The sequence below is a fragment of the Oncorhynchus mykiss genome, chromosome 1 (assembly GCF_057628025.1).
Source record: "Oncorhynchus mykiss isolate SJ-2025 chromosome 1, ASM5762802v1, whole genome shotgun sequence".
NCBI lineage: Eukaryota > Metazoa > Chordata > Actinopteri > Salmoniformes > Salmonidae > Oncorhynchus > Oncorhynchus mykiss.
The window spans coordinates 18,821,765-18,837,500 of NC_143022.1; the positions used below are offsets into that span (position 1 = coordinate 18,821,765).

General features: G+C 41.9%; 1 protein-coding gene across 3 annotated transcripts in view; it reads left to right on the top strand.

Moving 5' to 3' along the window:
* The window catches only part of arid3a (AT-rich interaction domain 3A), a 60,055-nt gene that overhangs the window by 22,725 nt on the left and 21,594 nt on the right, over positions 1-15,736 (top strand). For 2 of the 3 annotated variants that reach the window (XM_036956952.2, XM_036956872.2), the window contains exons 2-3: positions 12,846-13,551; positions 14,540-14,822. The exons of the other annotated variant lie outside the window; for it this stretch is intronic. In XM_036956952.2, coding sequence (XP_036812847.1) covers positions 13,202-13,551; positions 14,540-14,822 — 633 coding nt within the window. In that variant the 5' untranslated portion in view covers positions 12,846-13,201. The remainder of the gene's footprint in view (positions 1-12,845; positions 13,552-14,539; positions 14,823-15,736) is intronic. 3 annotated transcript variants of the gene reach the window in all.

The window sequence follows — 15,736 nt, forward strand, 5'->3', positions numbered from 1 at the left end:
AAATGTTTTTAGTTTTTAGGCGTGCAACTGCATCTAGGGTATTACGCATGGTTAAATTGAGTTCCTCAGTTAAATTATTTTTGTCCTCTGGCGTCCTTGGGTAGACAGAGGGAGTCTGGAAGGACATCAAGGAATCTTTGTGTTGTCTGTGAATTTATAGCACGACTTTTGATGTTCCTTGGTTGGGGTCTGAGCAGATTATTTGTTGCAATTGCAAACGTAATAAAATGGTGGTCTGATAGTCCAGGATTATGAGAAAAACATTAAGATCCACAACATTTTATTCCATGGGACAAAACTAGGTCCAGAGTATGACTGTGACAGTGAGTAGGTCCAGAGACATGTTGGACAAAACCCACTGAGTCAATGATGGCTCCGAAAGCCTTTTGGAGTGGGTCTGTGGACTTTTCCATGTGAATATTAAAGTCACCAAAGATTAGAATATTATCTGCTATGACTACGAGGTCCGATAGGAATTCAGGGAACTCAATGAGGAACGCTGTATATGGCCCAGGAGGCCTGTAAACAGTAGCTATAAAAAGTGATTGGGTAGGCTGCATAGATTTCATGACTAGAAGCTCAAAAGACGAAAACGTCAGGTTTTTTTTTGTAAATTGAAATTTGCTATCGTAAATGTTAGCAACACCTCCGCCTTTGCGGGATGCACGGGGGATATGGTCACTAGTGTAGCCAGGAGGTGTGAGGACTCATTTAACACAGTAAATTCATCAGGCTTAAGCCATGTTTCAGTCAGGCCAATCACATCAAGATTATAATCAGTGATTAGTTCATTGACTATAATTGCCTTTGAAGTAAGGGATCTAACATTAAGTAGCCCTATTTTGAGATGTGAGGTATCATGATCTCTTTCAATAATGACAGGAATGGAGGAGGTCTTTATCCTAGTGAGATTGCTAAGGCGAACACCGCCATGTTTAGTTTTGCCCAACCTAGGTCGAGGCACAGACACGGTCTCAATAGCTGAGCTGACTACACTGACTCTGCTAGTGGCAGACTCCACTATGCTGGCTAACAGCCTGCTGCCTGGCCTGCACCCTATTTCATTGTGGAGCAAGAGGAGTTAGAGCCCTGTCTGTGTTCGTAGATAAGATGAGAGCACCCCTCCAGCTAGGATGGAGTCCGTAACCTTCCGGTTACTGGCCCAACGCTCTAACCACTAGGTTACCTGCCGCCCCTAAATGTTTCTAAAAATCCCCTATGGGGAAAATTAAATGTGGAGAAGTTTAATTTATTTGCCAAAGAAAACAACAATACAGATAAAAATACAGATAAAAACAAATAAATTTTTTCTAAACAGTGTGGTTGGAAGCCCAATATACAATACACAAATACAAAAGGTTTGTTAAAACAGATAATAAAACCTACTAATTATAAATGTATGATCAGTAATCACGATACATTTTTTGGGTTGTTTTGTTTAAATGTGTGTGTAAGAGGACACACTTAACACAATATATTTACAATATTTCTTACTAGCGAATACAATAAAGTTGGATTTTTTTTTTTACATTTAAAGATCATTTGTTTATCTGGAACCATTCAGAAAATGTGGCCATGCCTGAGTTGGCTTCATTAATTAGTGAATCAAAATTCTTGTGTGATAAAATAAAATTGGTATCCTCAGCAAAGAGAATGAGAAGTACGGTAGAAGACACAGCAGCAAGGTCATTGAAATAGATTAGGAATAACAAATGTCCAATTATCAAACCCTGTGTCACGCCGTTGGATATCTTGGCCTTGGTAGATGCACATCCGTTTGCATAAACAAATTGTTCTCTATAATAAATTATATGTATAATCATGAAACACGTAATAATGCAATTTATAAAGTCATATTTCATGATCAACCGTTTCAAACGCTTTGGATACATGTAAAAAGATGCCCAGAGCGTATTCATTGTTAAGGGCTGTAAATATTTTATCCAGAAGTTGCAAAAGAGCCATACCTGTGGAGTAGTTTTTACGAAAACCATATTGGTGCTCATATAGAATGCAGTGTTGATTTAAATGTTTCAACATTCTCTTATACACCAATTTTTCTAGGATTTTAGAAAAACACGGTAGTACAGATATTGGCCGATAATTTGTAAAAGATCTTGGATACCCAGTTTTATAGATGGGGATAACTTTGGCAATTTTCAAATCTTTAGGAACAATACCATAGATTTGGTGAAGATATACAGTGCCTTGCGAAAGTATTCGGCCCCCTTGAACTTTGCGACCTTTTGCCACATTTCAGGCTTCAAACATAAAGATATAAAACTGTATTTTTTTGTGAAGAATCAACAAGTGGAACACAATCATGAAGTGGAACGACATTTATTGGATATTTCAAACTTTTTTAACAAATCAAAAACTGAAAAATTGGGCATGCAAAATTATTCAGCCCCTTTACTTTCAGTGCAGCAAACTCTCTCCAGAAGTTCAGTGAGGATCTCTGAATGATCCAATGTTGACCTAAATGACTAATGATGATAAATACAATCCACCTGTGTGTAATCAAGTCTCCGTATAAATGCACCTGCACTGTGATAGTCTCAGAGGTCCGTTAAAGCGCAGAGAGCATTATGAAGAACAAGGAACACACCAGGCAAGTCCGAGATACTGTTGTGAATAAGTTTAAAGCCGGATTTGTATACAAAAAGATTTCCCAAGCTTTAAACATCCCAAGGAGCACTGTGCAAGCAATAATATTGAAATGGAAGGAGTATCAGACCACTGCAAATCTACCAAGACCTGGCCGTCCCTCTAAACTTTCAGCTCATACAAGGAGAAGACTGATCAGAGATGCAGCCAAGAGGCCCATGATCACTCTGGATGAACTGCAGAGATCTACAGCTGAGGTGGGAGACTCTGTCCATAGGACAACAATCAGTCGTATATTGCACAAATCAGGCCTTTATGGAAGAGTGGCAAGAAGAAAGCCATTTCTTAAAGATATCCATAAAAAGTGTTGTTTAAAGTTTGCCACAAGCCACCTGGGAGACACACCAAACATGTGGAAGAAGGTGCTCTGGTCAGATGAAACCAAAATTGAACTTTTTGGCAACAATGCAAAACGTTATGTTTGGCGTAAAAGCAACACAGCTCATCACCCTGAACACACCATCCCCACTGTCAAACATGGTGGTGGCAGCATCATGGTTTGGGCCTGCTTTTCTTCAGCAGGGACAGGGAAGATGGTTAAAATTGATGGGAAGATGGATGGAGCCAAATACAGGACCATTCTGGAAGAAAACCTGATGGAGTCTGCAAAAGACCTGAGACTGGGACGGAGATTTGTCTTCCAACAAGACAATGATCCAAAACATAAAGCAAAATCTACAATGGAATGGTTCAAAAATAAACATATCCAGGTGTTAGAATGGCCAAGTCAAAGTCCAGACCTGAATCCAATCGAGAATCTGTGGAAAGAACTGAAAACTGCTGTTCACAAATGCTCTCCATTCAACCTCACTGAGCTTGAGCTGTTTTGCAAGGAGGAATGGGAAAAAATGTCAGTCTCTCGATGTGCAAAACTGATAGAGACATACCCCAAGCGACTTACAGCTGTAATCGCAGCAAAAGGTGGCTCTAAAAAGTATTAACTTAAGGGGGCTGAATAATTTTGCACGCCCAATTTTTCAGTGTTTGATTTGTTAAAAAAGTTTGAAATATCCAATAAATGTCGTTCCACTTCATGATTGTGTCCCACTTGTTGTTGATTCTTCACAAAAAAATACAGTTTTATATCTTTATGTTTGAAGCCTGAAATGTGGCAAAAGGTCGCAAAGTTCAAGGGGGCCGAGTACTTTCGCAAGGCACTGTACATTAGAGCCTCAGTAATCAAGGAAGACACTGATTTCACCATAGAGGCAACACTCTCCTCATGACCTGCTGCTGATATCTTTAAGTTACCAATTACCTCCATCACCTCCATTACATCAGGAGGGTCAAACTGAGCAGAGAAGGGAAATGTCCCTTAATATAATCCAAGGGATTTCCATTAGTATTTTATTTTTGTATTTTTTTTTACCCCTTTTTCTCCCCAATTTTGTGGTATGCAATTGGTAGTTACAGTCTTGCTTCATCACTGCTACTCCCGTACGGACTCGAGAGTTGTGCGTCCTCCGAAACACAACCCAACCAAGCTGCACTGCTTCTTGACACAAATGTCCACTTAACCCGGAAGCCAGCCACAGCAATGTGTCAGAGGAAACACCGTACACCTGGCGACCGTGTCAGCGTGCACTGTGCCCGGCCCGCAACAGGAGTCGATAGTGCGCGATGGGACAAGGTCATCCCTGCCGGCCAAACCCTCCCCTAACCCGGACAACATTGTGCTACAGAGCCTGGACTCTAACCCAGAATCTCTAGTGGCACAGCTAGCATTGCAATGCATACCTTAGACCACTGCGCCACTCAGGAGGCCCCATTTCCATCAGTTTTGCTAATTTTCTTTGACAGAGAAGAACTCACATTCACAAAAAAGTTATTAAATTCACATGAAATAACATCAGGATCACTATAGGTCTTATTTCCAAAAATAAATTGAGAATTGACATTTTTCTTATTCAACTGTTGATTGAGGATTTTCCAAGTACTTTATATTATTTAAGGTTTCTTGGAATTTGTTAGTCAAATATATTTTGGGGGATATCCAAAGTAGGTGAGTAAATTTGTTCTTATACTTTGTTTTCAGATGTGTGAGGTCCTCTCTTACAAAGAATTTAAAACGTTTATGAACAAAAATGGACACTCATCCTCCCACTCTTGATGTTCTACACTGGTGAACAGCATTATAAGGAGACATGTCATAAAGCATGGTTGTCTCTTCAGTCAACCGTGTTTCTGAAAGGGCAACAATGGAGATTTTTAGAAAAACTGCAAAAGTTAAAGTGAAAGGTAGGAAATAAGCATTTCTTGGAATTAGATAAACTGCTATAAAGGTTGTTAAATTTCTTAACATTATATTCATCGCAAGTGATACTTATTTCTGGTAAATTTCAGGAAGTTTGAATCAATCATTATATCTATTGTTGGCTTCATTAATATCTAATGGGTTAAAGACCATGTTATCAGCGTTGATATCCTGCCCAACTAAGAGAGATACACAGTCGGAATCATCCAGAGAGTGAAAAGGAAACATAGAAGTGCATGCCTCACATGTCCAATACAACCATACATTTGTGTTAGTTTTATCAATAGGGGTGCACTTCCCATGGAATGCACATTGACACAGTCCACATAACACCACTGAAGACTTCGGAGGGTTATGATGTTTTGAGCAATGTGTGTTTTTGGTCATGAGGTTAGGTGAAACACATGAACAAATTATAGTAAATATACAGTGCATTCTGAAAGTATTCAGACCCTTGACATTTTCAACATTTTGTTACGTTACAGCCTTATTCTAAAATGTATTGGTCCCCCCCCACCCCCCAATCTACACACAATACCCCATAATGACTAAGCAAATTATTATTACAATTTTTAATTTGAGCAAATTTATAAATAAATAAATATCACATTTACATAAGTATTCAGACCCTTTACTCAGTACTTTGTTGAAGCAACTTTGGCAGTGATTACAGCCTCGAGTCTTCTTGGGTATGACGCTACAAGCTTGGCACACCTATATTTGGGGAGTTTCTGTCAGGTTGGATGGGGAGCGTCACTGCACAGCTATTTTCAGGCCTCTCCAGTTCATGTCCTGGCTCTGGCTGGGCCACTCAAGGACATTCAGAGACTTGTCCCCAAGCCACCCCTGCGTTGTCTTGGCTGTGTGCTTAGGGTCATTGTCCTGTTGGAAGGTGAACTTTCGTCTGAGGTTATGAGCGCTCTGGAGCAGGTTTTCATCAAGGATCTCTCTGTACTTTGCTCCGTTCATCTTTCCCTCGATCTTGACTTGTCTCCCAGTCCCTGGCGCTGAAAAACATCCCCACAGCATGATGCTGCCACCACCATGCTTCACTGTAGGGATGGTGCCAGGTTTCCTCCAGATGTGGCGCTTGACATTCAGGCCAAGGAGTTCAATCTTGGTTTCAGCAGATCAGAGAATCTGGTTTCTCATGGTCTGAGAGTCTTTAGGTGCCTTTTGGCAAACTCCAAGCGTGCTGTCATGTGCCTTTTACTGAGGAGTGGCTTCCGTCTGGCCACTCTACCATAAAGGCCTGATTGGTGGAGTGTTGCAGGGATGGTTGTCCTTCTGGAAGGTTCTCCCATCTTCACAGAGGAACTCTTGAGCTCTCCGAGAGTGACCATCGGGTTCTTTGTCATCTCCTGACCAAGGCCCTTCTCCCCCGATTGCTCAGTTTGGCCGGGCGGAAAAAAGGTTAAATAAAAACTGGTTTGAGGTTTCATTCCATCAGGACTATGTTAAAGCAAATAGTCAGTAGGGTACTCCCTATGTCCGATTTTTCAAAATGACTGAATTTGGGTGCTTGATTGAAAACGCCCCAGATTCCTTTAAATGTATAGTAAGGAGATCATTGGATTACGATTTTTCTGAATTTTGACCAAAATAATTTATGGCTGCCTTTGCAGATTTAAGATTTGGGTGACTTTTCGCATGGTTTGTGGAAGAGGTTGGTGGAAAGTACGTGTGACATGCTCTGAAGGATTTTGTTGTTAATGTAACGGGCTCAATAAAGGCAGTGTTATTCTCTCCAAGGCGGCAGGTAGTCTAGCGGTTAAGAGTGTTGAGCCAGTAACCGAAAGGTTGCTGTTTCGAATTCCTGAGCTGACTAAGTGAAAATCTGTTGATGTGCTCTTGAGCAAGGCACTTAATCCTAATTGCTCCTGTAAGTTGATCTGGATAAGAGCATCTGCTAAATTACTAAAATGTAAATGTAGGTAAGAAGTTGAGGAATGTGACAGAATACCATGTAGTCAAGGCCAACGCCATTGGCCAGCTTTCTATAAGAGGGCTATTACAGTGGTTATCTAAACTGAACAAAAATATAAATGCAACATGTAAAGTGTTGGTCTCATGTTTCATGAGCTGAAATAAAAAATCCCAGAAATGTTCCATATGCACAAAAAGCTTATTTCTTTCAAATTTTGTGCACAAATTTGTTTACATCCCTGTTAGTGAGCATTTCTTATTTGCTTAGTTGGGCAGGATATTTTTTGCCAAGCTAATCCATCCACCTGGCAGGTGTGGCATATCAAGAAGCTGATTAAACAGTATGATCATTACGCAGGTGCACCTTGTGCTGGGGACAATAAAAGGCCACTTTAAAAAATGCAGTTTTGTCACACAACACATTGCCACAGATGTCTCAAGTTTTGAGGGAGCGTACAATTGGCATGCTGACTACAGGAATGTCCACCAGACCTGTTGCCAGAGAATTTAATGTTAATTTCTCTACCATAAGCTGCCTTAAACGTTGTTTTAGAGAAGTATGTCTAACCGGCCTCACAGCCGCAGACCACGTGTAACCACACCAGCCCAGGATCTCCACATCAGGCTTCTTCACCTGCGGGGTGGTGCTGAGTATTTCTGTCTGTAATAAAGCCTTTTCTTTTGGAAAACTCATTCTGATTGCCTGGGCCTGGCTCCCCAGTGGGTGGCTCCCCCACCCATGGCTGCACCCCTGCCCAGTCATATGAAATCCATAGATTAGGGCCTAATGAATTTATTTCAATTGACTGATTTCTTATATGAACTGTAACTCAGTAAAAACATTGAAATTGTTATATGTTGCGTTTATATTTTTGTTCAGTACAGTCTGAAAAAGGCCTCCCAAATGTCCAACTGTATTCTGAGCAAAAATGGAAATGATGTCAAGAAGTGGTCCGTAGTAGATACAGTGGGGAGAACAAGTATTTGATACACTGCCGATTTTGCAGGTTTTCCTACTTACAAAGCATGTAGAGGTCTGTAATTGTTATCATAGGTACACTTCAACTGTGAGAGACGGAATCTAAAACAAAAATCCAGAAAACCACATTGTATGATTTTTAAGTAATTAGTTTGTATTTTATTGCATGACATAAGTATTTGATCACCTACCAACCAGTAACAATTCAGGCTCTCACAGACCTGTTAGTTTTTATTTTTAGAAGCTCTCCTGTTCTCCACTCATTACCTGTATTAACTGGACCTGTTTGAACTCGTTACCTGTATAAAAGACACCTGTCCACACACTCAATCAAACAGACTCCAACCTCTCCACAATGGCCAAGATCAGAGAGCTGTGTAAGGACATCAGGGATAAAATTGTAGACCTGCACAAGGCTGGGATGGGCTACAGGACAATAGGCAAGCAGCTTGGTGAGAAGGCAACAACTGTTGGCGCAATTATTAGAAAATGGAAGAAGTTCAAGATGACGGTCAATCACCCTCGGTCTGGGGCTCCATGCAAGATCTCACCTCGTGGGGCATCAATGATCATGAGGAAGGTGAGGGATCAGCCCAGAACTACACGGCAGGACCTGGTCAATGACCTGAAGAGAGCTGGGACCACAGTCTCAAAGAAAACCATTAGTAACACACTACGCAGTCATGGATTAAAATCCTGCAGTGCACGCACGGTCCCCCTGCTCAAGCCAGGGCATGTCCAGGCCCGTCTGAAGTTTGCCAATGACCATCTGGATGATCCAGAGGATGAATGGGAGAAGGTCATGTGGTCTGATGAGACAAAAATAGAGATTTTTGGCCTAAACTCCACTCGCCGTGTTTGGAGGAAGAAGAAGGATGAGTACAACCCCAAGAACACCATCCCAACCGTGAAGCATGGAGGTGTAAACATCATTCTTTGGGGATGCTTTTCTGCAAAGGGGACAGGACGACTGCACCGTATTGAGGGGAGGATGGATGGGGCCATGTATCGCGAGATCTTGGCCAATAACCTCCTTCCCTCAGTAAGAGCATTGAAGATGGGTCGTGGCTGGGTCTTCCAGCATGACAACGACCCGAAACACACAGCCAGGGCAACTAAGGAGTGGCTCCGTAAGAAGCATCTCAAGGTCCTAGGGTGGCCTAGCCAGTCTCCAGACCTGAACGCAATAGAAAATATTTGGAGGGAGCTGAAAGTCCGTTTTGCCCTGGAGTAGGTCTGTATGGAGGAGTGGGCCAAAATCCCTGCAGCAGTGTGCGCAAACCTGGTCAAGAACTACAGGAAACGTATGATCTCTGTAATTGCAAACAAAGGTTTCTGTACCAAATATTAAGTTCTGCTTTTCTAATGTATCAAATACTTATGTAATAAAATGAATTACTTAAAAATCATACAATGTGATTTTCTGGATTTTTGTTTTAGATTCCATCTCTCACAGTTGAAGTGTACCTATGATACAAATTACAGACCTCTACATGCTTTGTAAGTAGGAAACACTGCCGATTTTGCAGGTTATCAAATACTTGTTCTCCCCACTATATGTTGGAGAGATCCCTATACACTTCCGAACTCAACTTGCTCTTTTCTGTCCATTACCGGCATAAATATACACTGCACATTTCAAACGTTACCAATGCACAATTTCAATGCTCTGTACTGGTCTTGTTTACTTTTTAGGAGACTATAGTTGAGTATTGGAGCACCCATTATGTGAGGTGGCAGAGACCCTTTATCCCTTTGGAATTAGACCCTTAGCGCTTTCCTTATCTCTTTGTCCTGTTTGTTCAGACCTTGCAATCTTCCACCCTCACCCCTCCCTCAGTCTCTGTGCCAGTAGGTAAGTAAAGGATTAACCCAATAACACATCATTCGTCCCTTATCCTTCATTTAAACCGTCTGTCCACTAGATTGGCTTCATGACAGCTCCCCCCTCATCCAGTTTCATCTAGCCTACACCAATAACCGTAAGGTCAGATCACTTATGGGTGTCCATTGCTTTGGTTTGAAGCCGAAAGACATTTGAGAGGAAAGGCATATGAATTGTAAACGGGTTGCAATGATAAAGTGGTTGACTTAAGGTTGTGGTTCACATTGTGTGTAGTGTAGTGAAGTTACTCAATTCGCCCTGGCCGTTCACCACCAGTGGGTTGCGTCTACCTGTGATGCAAAGTAGCTTGTGTGCTCTACAATGCTTACCACACTACACATCAGTATTGCATAACACAGAGAAAATATAATTCCTATGTGATCAGGCTTGTTTTTTCTGTCCATGGCTAGAAACCTATTTTTCAGCCCGTTAGTCTTGGCGTTAGAAACGGAATTAGTCATGACATCATCAGCAATTATACCATCACATGAATCATAGACAACATAGTCCCAAAGTTGTTGATATAATGGTGATTCATATGATGCAACGCTTCAATGTTCCCTATTAACATTCAGAATGATAAATGGATGACCTAACACATACAGACCCAATCAGAATGATGAATCGATGACCTAACACATACAGTCCCAATCAGAATGATGAATCAATGACCTAACACATAGTCCTCATTCCTTGCTGTATCTTGCCATTTCTGTGGAAAATCACAGGTGTTGACACCAAAAAAGGCATTTGAAGTAGAGGAACCACAAACACCTCCCCCGACTAAATGTATTTTGTTAAGGAACAGGAAACCAGTTTGCTGTTCTGCCATGGTCTATCTGTCATGGAATGTTTCCAAATATAGGGAAGCACATTTTGTGCACCATTGTTGAAAACCACTGTCGTGAAGCTTAATCACTGGCTTATGAAATGTTATTGTGAAACATTGGGTGCAGCAACTTGGCATAAGATAAATAATTATGGTGCAATGCATCCGACTGTTGGATGATTCATCATGTCTGTTTAACTTGATATTATTTTAAATGTAATATCAACATAGCATTTTTGGTCCATAGCCTGTAATCTTACAGACCAGAATATGCTCAAATGTAAATGTCTTGTTTTATGGTTGCAATGAACAGACAATAGTCTTGTTACCATAGTGCAATAAAAGCCGATACAATATGATATGATGTCATATTGCTACTATATGGATCCAACAACTGGAGTGACATAGTTGCTCTCTGTGCCAGAAAATAATATTGAGTGAGTCGATATTGAATGACTCACCTCTACTAATAAAACTGCTCATCTTGTGGTTATTTCTTGCACGTCTTCTGAAACACAAGCCCATAGAAGTGACAAGTTTTGCCAGTGCCGTTTTTCTTTTGCCAGTGAGTAGAGAAGCATCATGAACACTATCATGGCTGGAGTCATAGGCCTAGGGTCAAAAGTAGTGCATTATAGTTATAGGCTAGCCAGGGTGTCATTTCAGAGGCAACCTAGTCTGTTCAACACCTGCTTGGAGAATGTGTCTTCATATCCCTGTCAGTGTGTGCTATTGATTCGAGGACACTGTGTTAAGCTTATCTTTTTTCTGACCTAGATGTGACCCAGGTCTTATTCAATCGAAATGTAGACCTTTCCCCTTATAGCATGTGCTAGGTCTTTCTAGCTTACAGTCATGCCAAGTTTGACATGCCTTCTTATGAATTGCTGTGGTGTGAGTCACTTGAGAATAGTACAAAAAGATCATGGTCATCCTAGAACATGCTCTGCATAGAAGTCATGTAAACCAGGCCTGTTCAGTCATGAGTGCCATAGATTTTCCCCTTATATTTGCATTTCTGACTGAAAAAAAGATTCCTGACTTATGGGTCGTTCCACGAATAGGGTGCGTTTTACGTTCTTTAGACAGCAGCGCAGCCTAGTGGTTAGAGCGTTGGACTAGTAACCGAAAGGTTGCAAGATCGAATCCCCAAGCTGACAATGTACAAATCTGTCGTTCTGCCCCTGAACAAGGCAGTTAACCCACTGTTAATAGGCCGTCATTGAAAATAAGAATTTGTTCTTAATTAACTGACTTCCCTAGTTAAATAAAGGTCAACAAAAAAAAATGTATGTTAAAAAAAAGGATCAAATACATCTATCCTCTAACTCAGCCATACTCATTTGGATCCGTAACCAGAACCACATTCAGGTTTGAACAAACATAAGACATAGAAAATGTGTAGAATTGCAGGAAATGAGCTTAAAAACTTCAACATCTTCCCTTCACTCAATGGCACAATGTATAGAATTGCAGGAAATAAGATTTGAGTAAAAAAAAAAAAAGTCTTATTTCCTGTATGAATGCATTTGAATATATATTTTTATGTGATTTAATGATTTATTACCATTTGTCCCTCAGGTTTAAGGTCAACCCTGTAACATTTTAATATGGTAAAACTATTCCTTCAAAAATGTATCTAAATCAGAACAAACATTGAACATCTAATTGTCAAATCAGTGTGAAAGCAGTTCGCTGGTTCTACTCTTTTTGGTTATTTTCTGGTGTTTTGTTGGGTGAACTGAGTGTGTTGAGCATAACACTTAGTGGGCACACACTTAGTGTGTTGTGAAATCTGTACTGAAAGTATTGTAATGTTTTTTAAATTGTATAACTGCCTTAATTTTACTGGACCCCAGGAAGAGTAGCTCATGCCTTGGCAGCAGCTAATGGGGATCCATAATAAATACAAATAACTTGTCAACCCTGCTACCCATAGATAGATTGGCTAGAAGCCTTTTTAAAAAAAAGGTTTTTAAGGGAAATATGGGCCTCCCAGGTGGCGCAGTGGTCTAGGGCACTGCATCCCAGCGCTAGCTGTACCACCAGAGACTCTGGGTTCGCGCCCAGGCTCTGTCGCAGCCGGCCGCGACTGGGAGGTCCGTGGGGTGACGCACAATTGGCCTAGCGTTGTCCGGGTTACGGAGGGTTTGACCGGTAGGGATATCCTTGTCTCATTTGACACATCAACTGAAACCAGCATGTAGACTGTCTGCAACCAACCAACCATATTGGCTAACCGACATGAGAAACAATGTTGAAGCAGTGGCTAGAGCTTTTTCTCATGTTCGTCTCTTTCCCACAGGCCCTGGTAAAGCCATTACGGTGTGGTTCACATAGAGATTTCCACCACTTCAGCCGCTAGTGCCTAAGTACGGCGCTCACAGGGACTCCCCACTGGCCTTCCCTTCCCTGCACAGAGAAACAGTACTAGAGACTTCTGGCTCGGGAGCTGTGGACAGTATCCGAGTGAATGTTGCATTGCTCTAAGAACCCCTCCCGCTCTTCGAGGACCTAACTTACCTACCCATCAAGAGAGCGCTCCTGCCGCTCAGCATCAGGACTTAGTGAGGCGGCAGCCCCCACCAGCCCCTGTGTCTGGAGCTATTCAGGGGGAGGAGGGGAAGGAGACCCCCGGCCGGTGCATCACTTTCCCTTGAGATGAAGCTTCAAGCCGTGATGGAGAACCTGCACAGGCAGCAGAGGGCCAAGTTGCTGATGGAACTGGAGCAACAGCAGCTGCAGCAGGACGGCTCTCCGCAGGGTCACGGCCGGACCACCGCTGGCGTTGGGGACCAGCTGATGGGAAGCCCCGCCCCGGAGTCAGAGCACGCCCAGATGGCGGCCTTGGCAGCCATGAGGGCGGTGGCGGCCGGGCTGCAGAGGGCCTCAGACAGCCCCATGTCAGAGCGCAGCAGCGGGGGAGAGGACGAGGAAGAAGAGGATGATGACGAGGAGGAGGAAGGGGAGCAGTACAAAGATATGATGGGCTCTGAGGAAGAGGAGATGATGTGAGTAGGACTGCCACATTCTTATACATGCTTATACCTGGCCAGTATCCGATAGGTCGCTAGTTTGAATCCCCAAGCCTTGAGCAAGGCACTTAACCCTAATAAATCACTTTGGATAAGAGTGTCTGCTAAATGACTAACCTTGAAAGTCTGACTGGGTGCTTTGCTCTGGTCTAGGGTTTTGTTTTACCTTTGGGAACATTTTAATAAACTTACAATCTTTACCTTTTAGCCTAGCCTATATACTGTCACGCAACACCTTTTTAAAGCTTCAATAGTGTGTTAGCTAGCTTTCCATCAAAATAATCATTGCCCTCGTTATTTCACGAGTGCTTACATAAGTTTTATTTAAATGTTTTACCTTTTTATTTATACAGGTCAGTCAATTAAGAACAAATTCGTATTTACAATGACGACCATGTCAAACACATCAATAAACAACAATTACACAACACATATCTATATACTCATCATTTACACAATACATATCTATATACTCATCATTTACACAATACATATCTATATACTCATCAATTACACAATACATATCTACATACTCATCATTTACACAATACATATCTATATACTCATCATTTACACAATACATATCTATATACTCATCAATTACACAATACATATCTACATACTCATCATTTACACAATACATATCTATATACTCATCATTTACACAATACATATCTATATACTCATCAATTACACAATACATATCTATATACTCATCAATTACACACTACATGAAAGCAAATGCAAAACATGAAAATCAAAACACAATAATATGAAACAAACACATTCTTTAGTAAAAAAGGCCCTCTAACATATGCCTGAATTGCCCTAGAGGCACCAAATCCAGCAGCTTTAAGGACTTTTGGAGATCATTCCAAGTCACCCAGACACCAGTACATTGGTAAATACCAGTATGTGTACTGTGTTGTAACGTGGCTAGCATGGCTCTTTCTCTCGGCTGCAGAAAGCAGAAGTGGGATGAGGAGGACTTTGAGGGGGAGATGGAGGAGGACTATGAGGACGAGCTGGTGGACGAGGGGCTTCCCACGGGCCGGGAGGCGCTGGCCCTGCTGCTGCCCCACCGCCAGCTGCATGCCCACTCCCAGCTGCTGAAGCAGGCCCGGCCCCGCACCGGGACCCGCTCAGACCAGGAGCCCAGAGTGGCCATCCTCCCCCCACACGGATCCCACAGCCAGCTGGGCGGCCAGGACCACGGAGACTGGACTTACGAAGAGCAGTTTAGACAGGTAGGGGGAGGGGGGGGGGGGGGGGGGGGGTGTAATAGTGGGTAGGTACATGTAGGTAGGTATACTCAGTTGTATGATGTCATCATACACAGCAGGGGTGACTTCCTGCTTCCAGACATCAACGGAAGACAATATTTGCCAAGAGTGCCACTATTAGCTCTTCAGTTCGGCTCTCCAATTTGAAACCTCCCTCCCTTGAGGCATGCTCACATTGGAAAGGGTCATAGGAAATTTGAATGCTGTTGATGTAAGCAGGAAGTCGCCTAGCTGTGTATGATGTCATATTGCTGAGTCTACCTTTAACCGTCCTTAGCAGGCTCATATTTACTGTAAACACTGCATTGGTTTTGATATGGTTTGGAGACCCTGTTGAAATTGTTGTATAGATACAGAGGGATTGTTTTTATGTGAAGGATTTCCGTTGTGAGAAGCTGTGTTCGAGCATAGCGATAGGGCTATGTTGAGGTGGACCAGAAAGAAGAGAACATAATACACTGCATACATGTATTTCCATACATGTGTATTTCCATACATGTGTTTCCATTGTAGCTAATGCTAAAGGTTAGGTTAGCTATTGATAAAGGGTAGTGAATTGCATTATTTAAACATAAATTATAATTTCTCTTGTGTGAAAACAAAGTTCAACCAACCACAAAATATACCTAGCTGCTATATGCACATTTTACATAAGCCAGCCTCTGTAAAATGCTGCCGCAGGGTATTTTTTTAAAATAGGGAAATACAAGTTAAATGTTTGCTACACATATTGTCATTTTTACACAGACTTCGGAAGTTATGTAATAATGACAATATAATTTTGATACTTGCGTATTTGGTGAAATGATTTAGTACATGGGTCTCTGTGTTGAGACCCAAGGCAAAATGAATGGAATTGGGCATGTTCTACCACATGT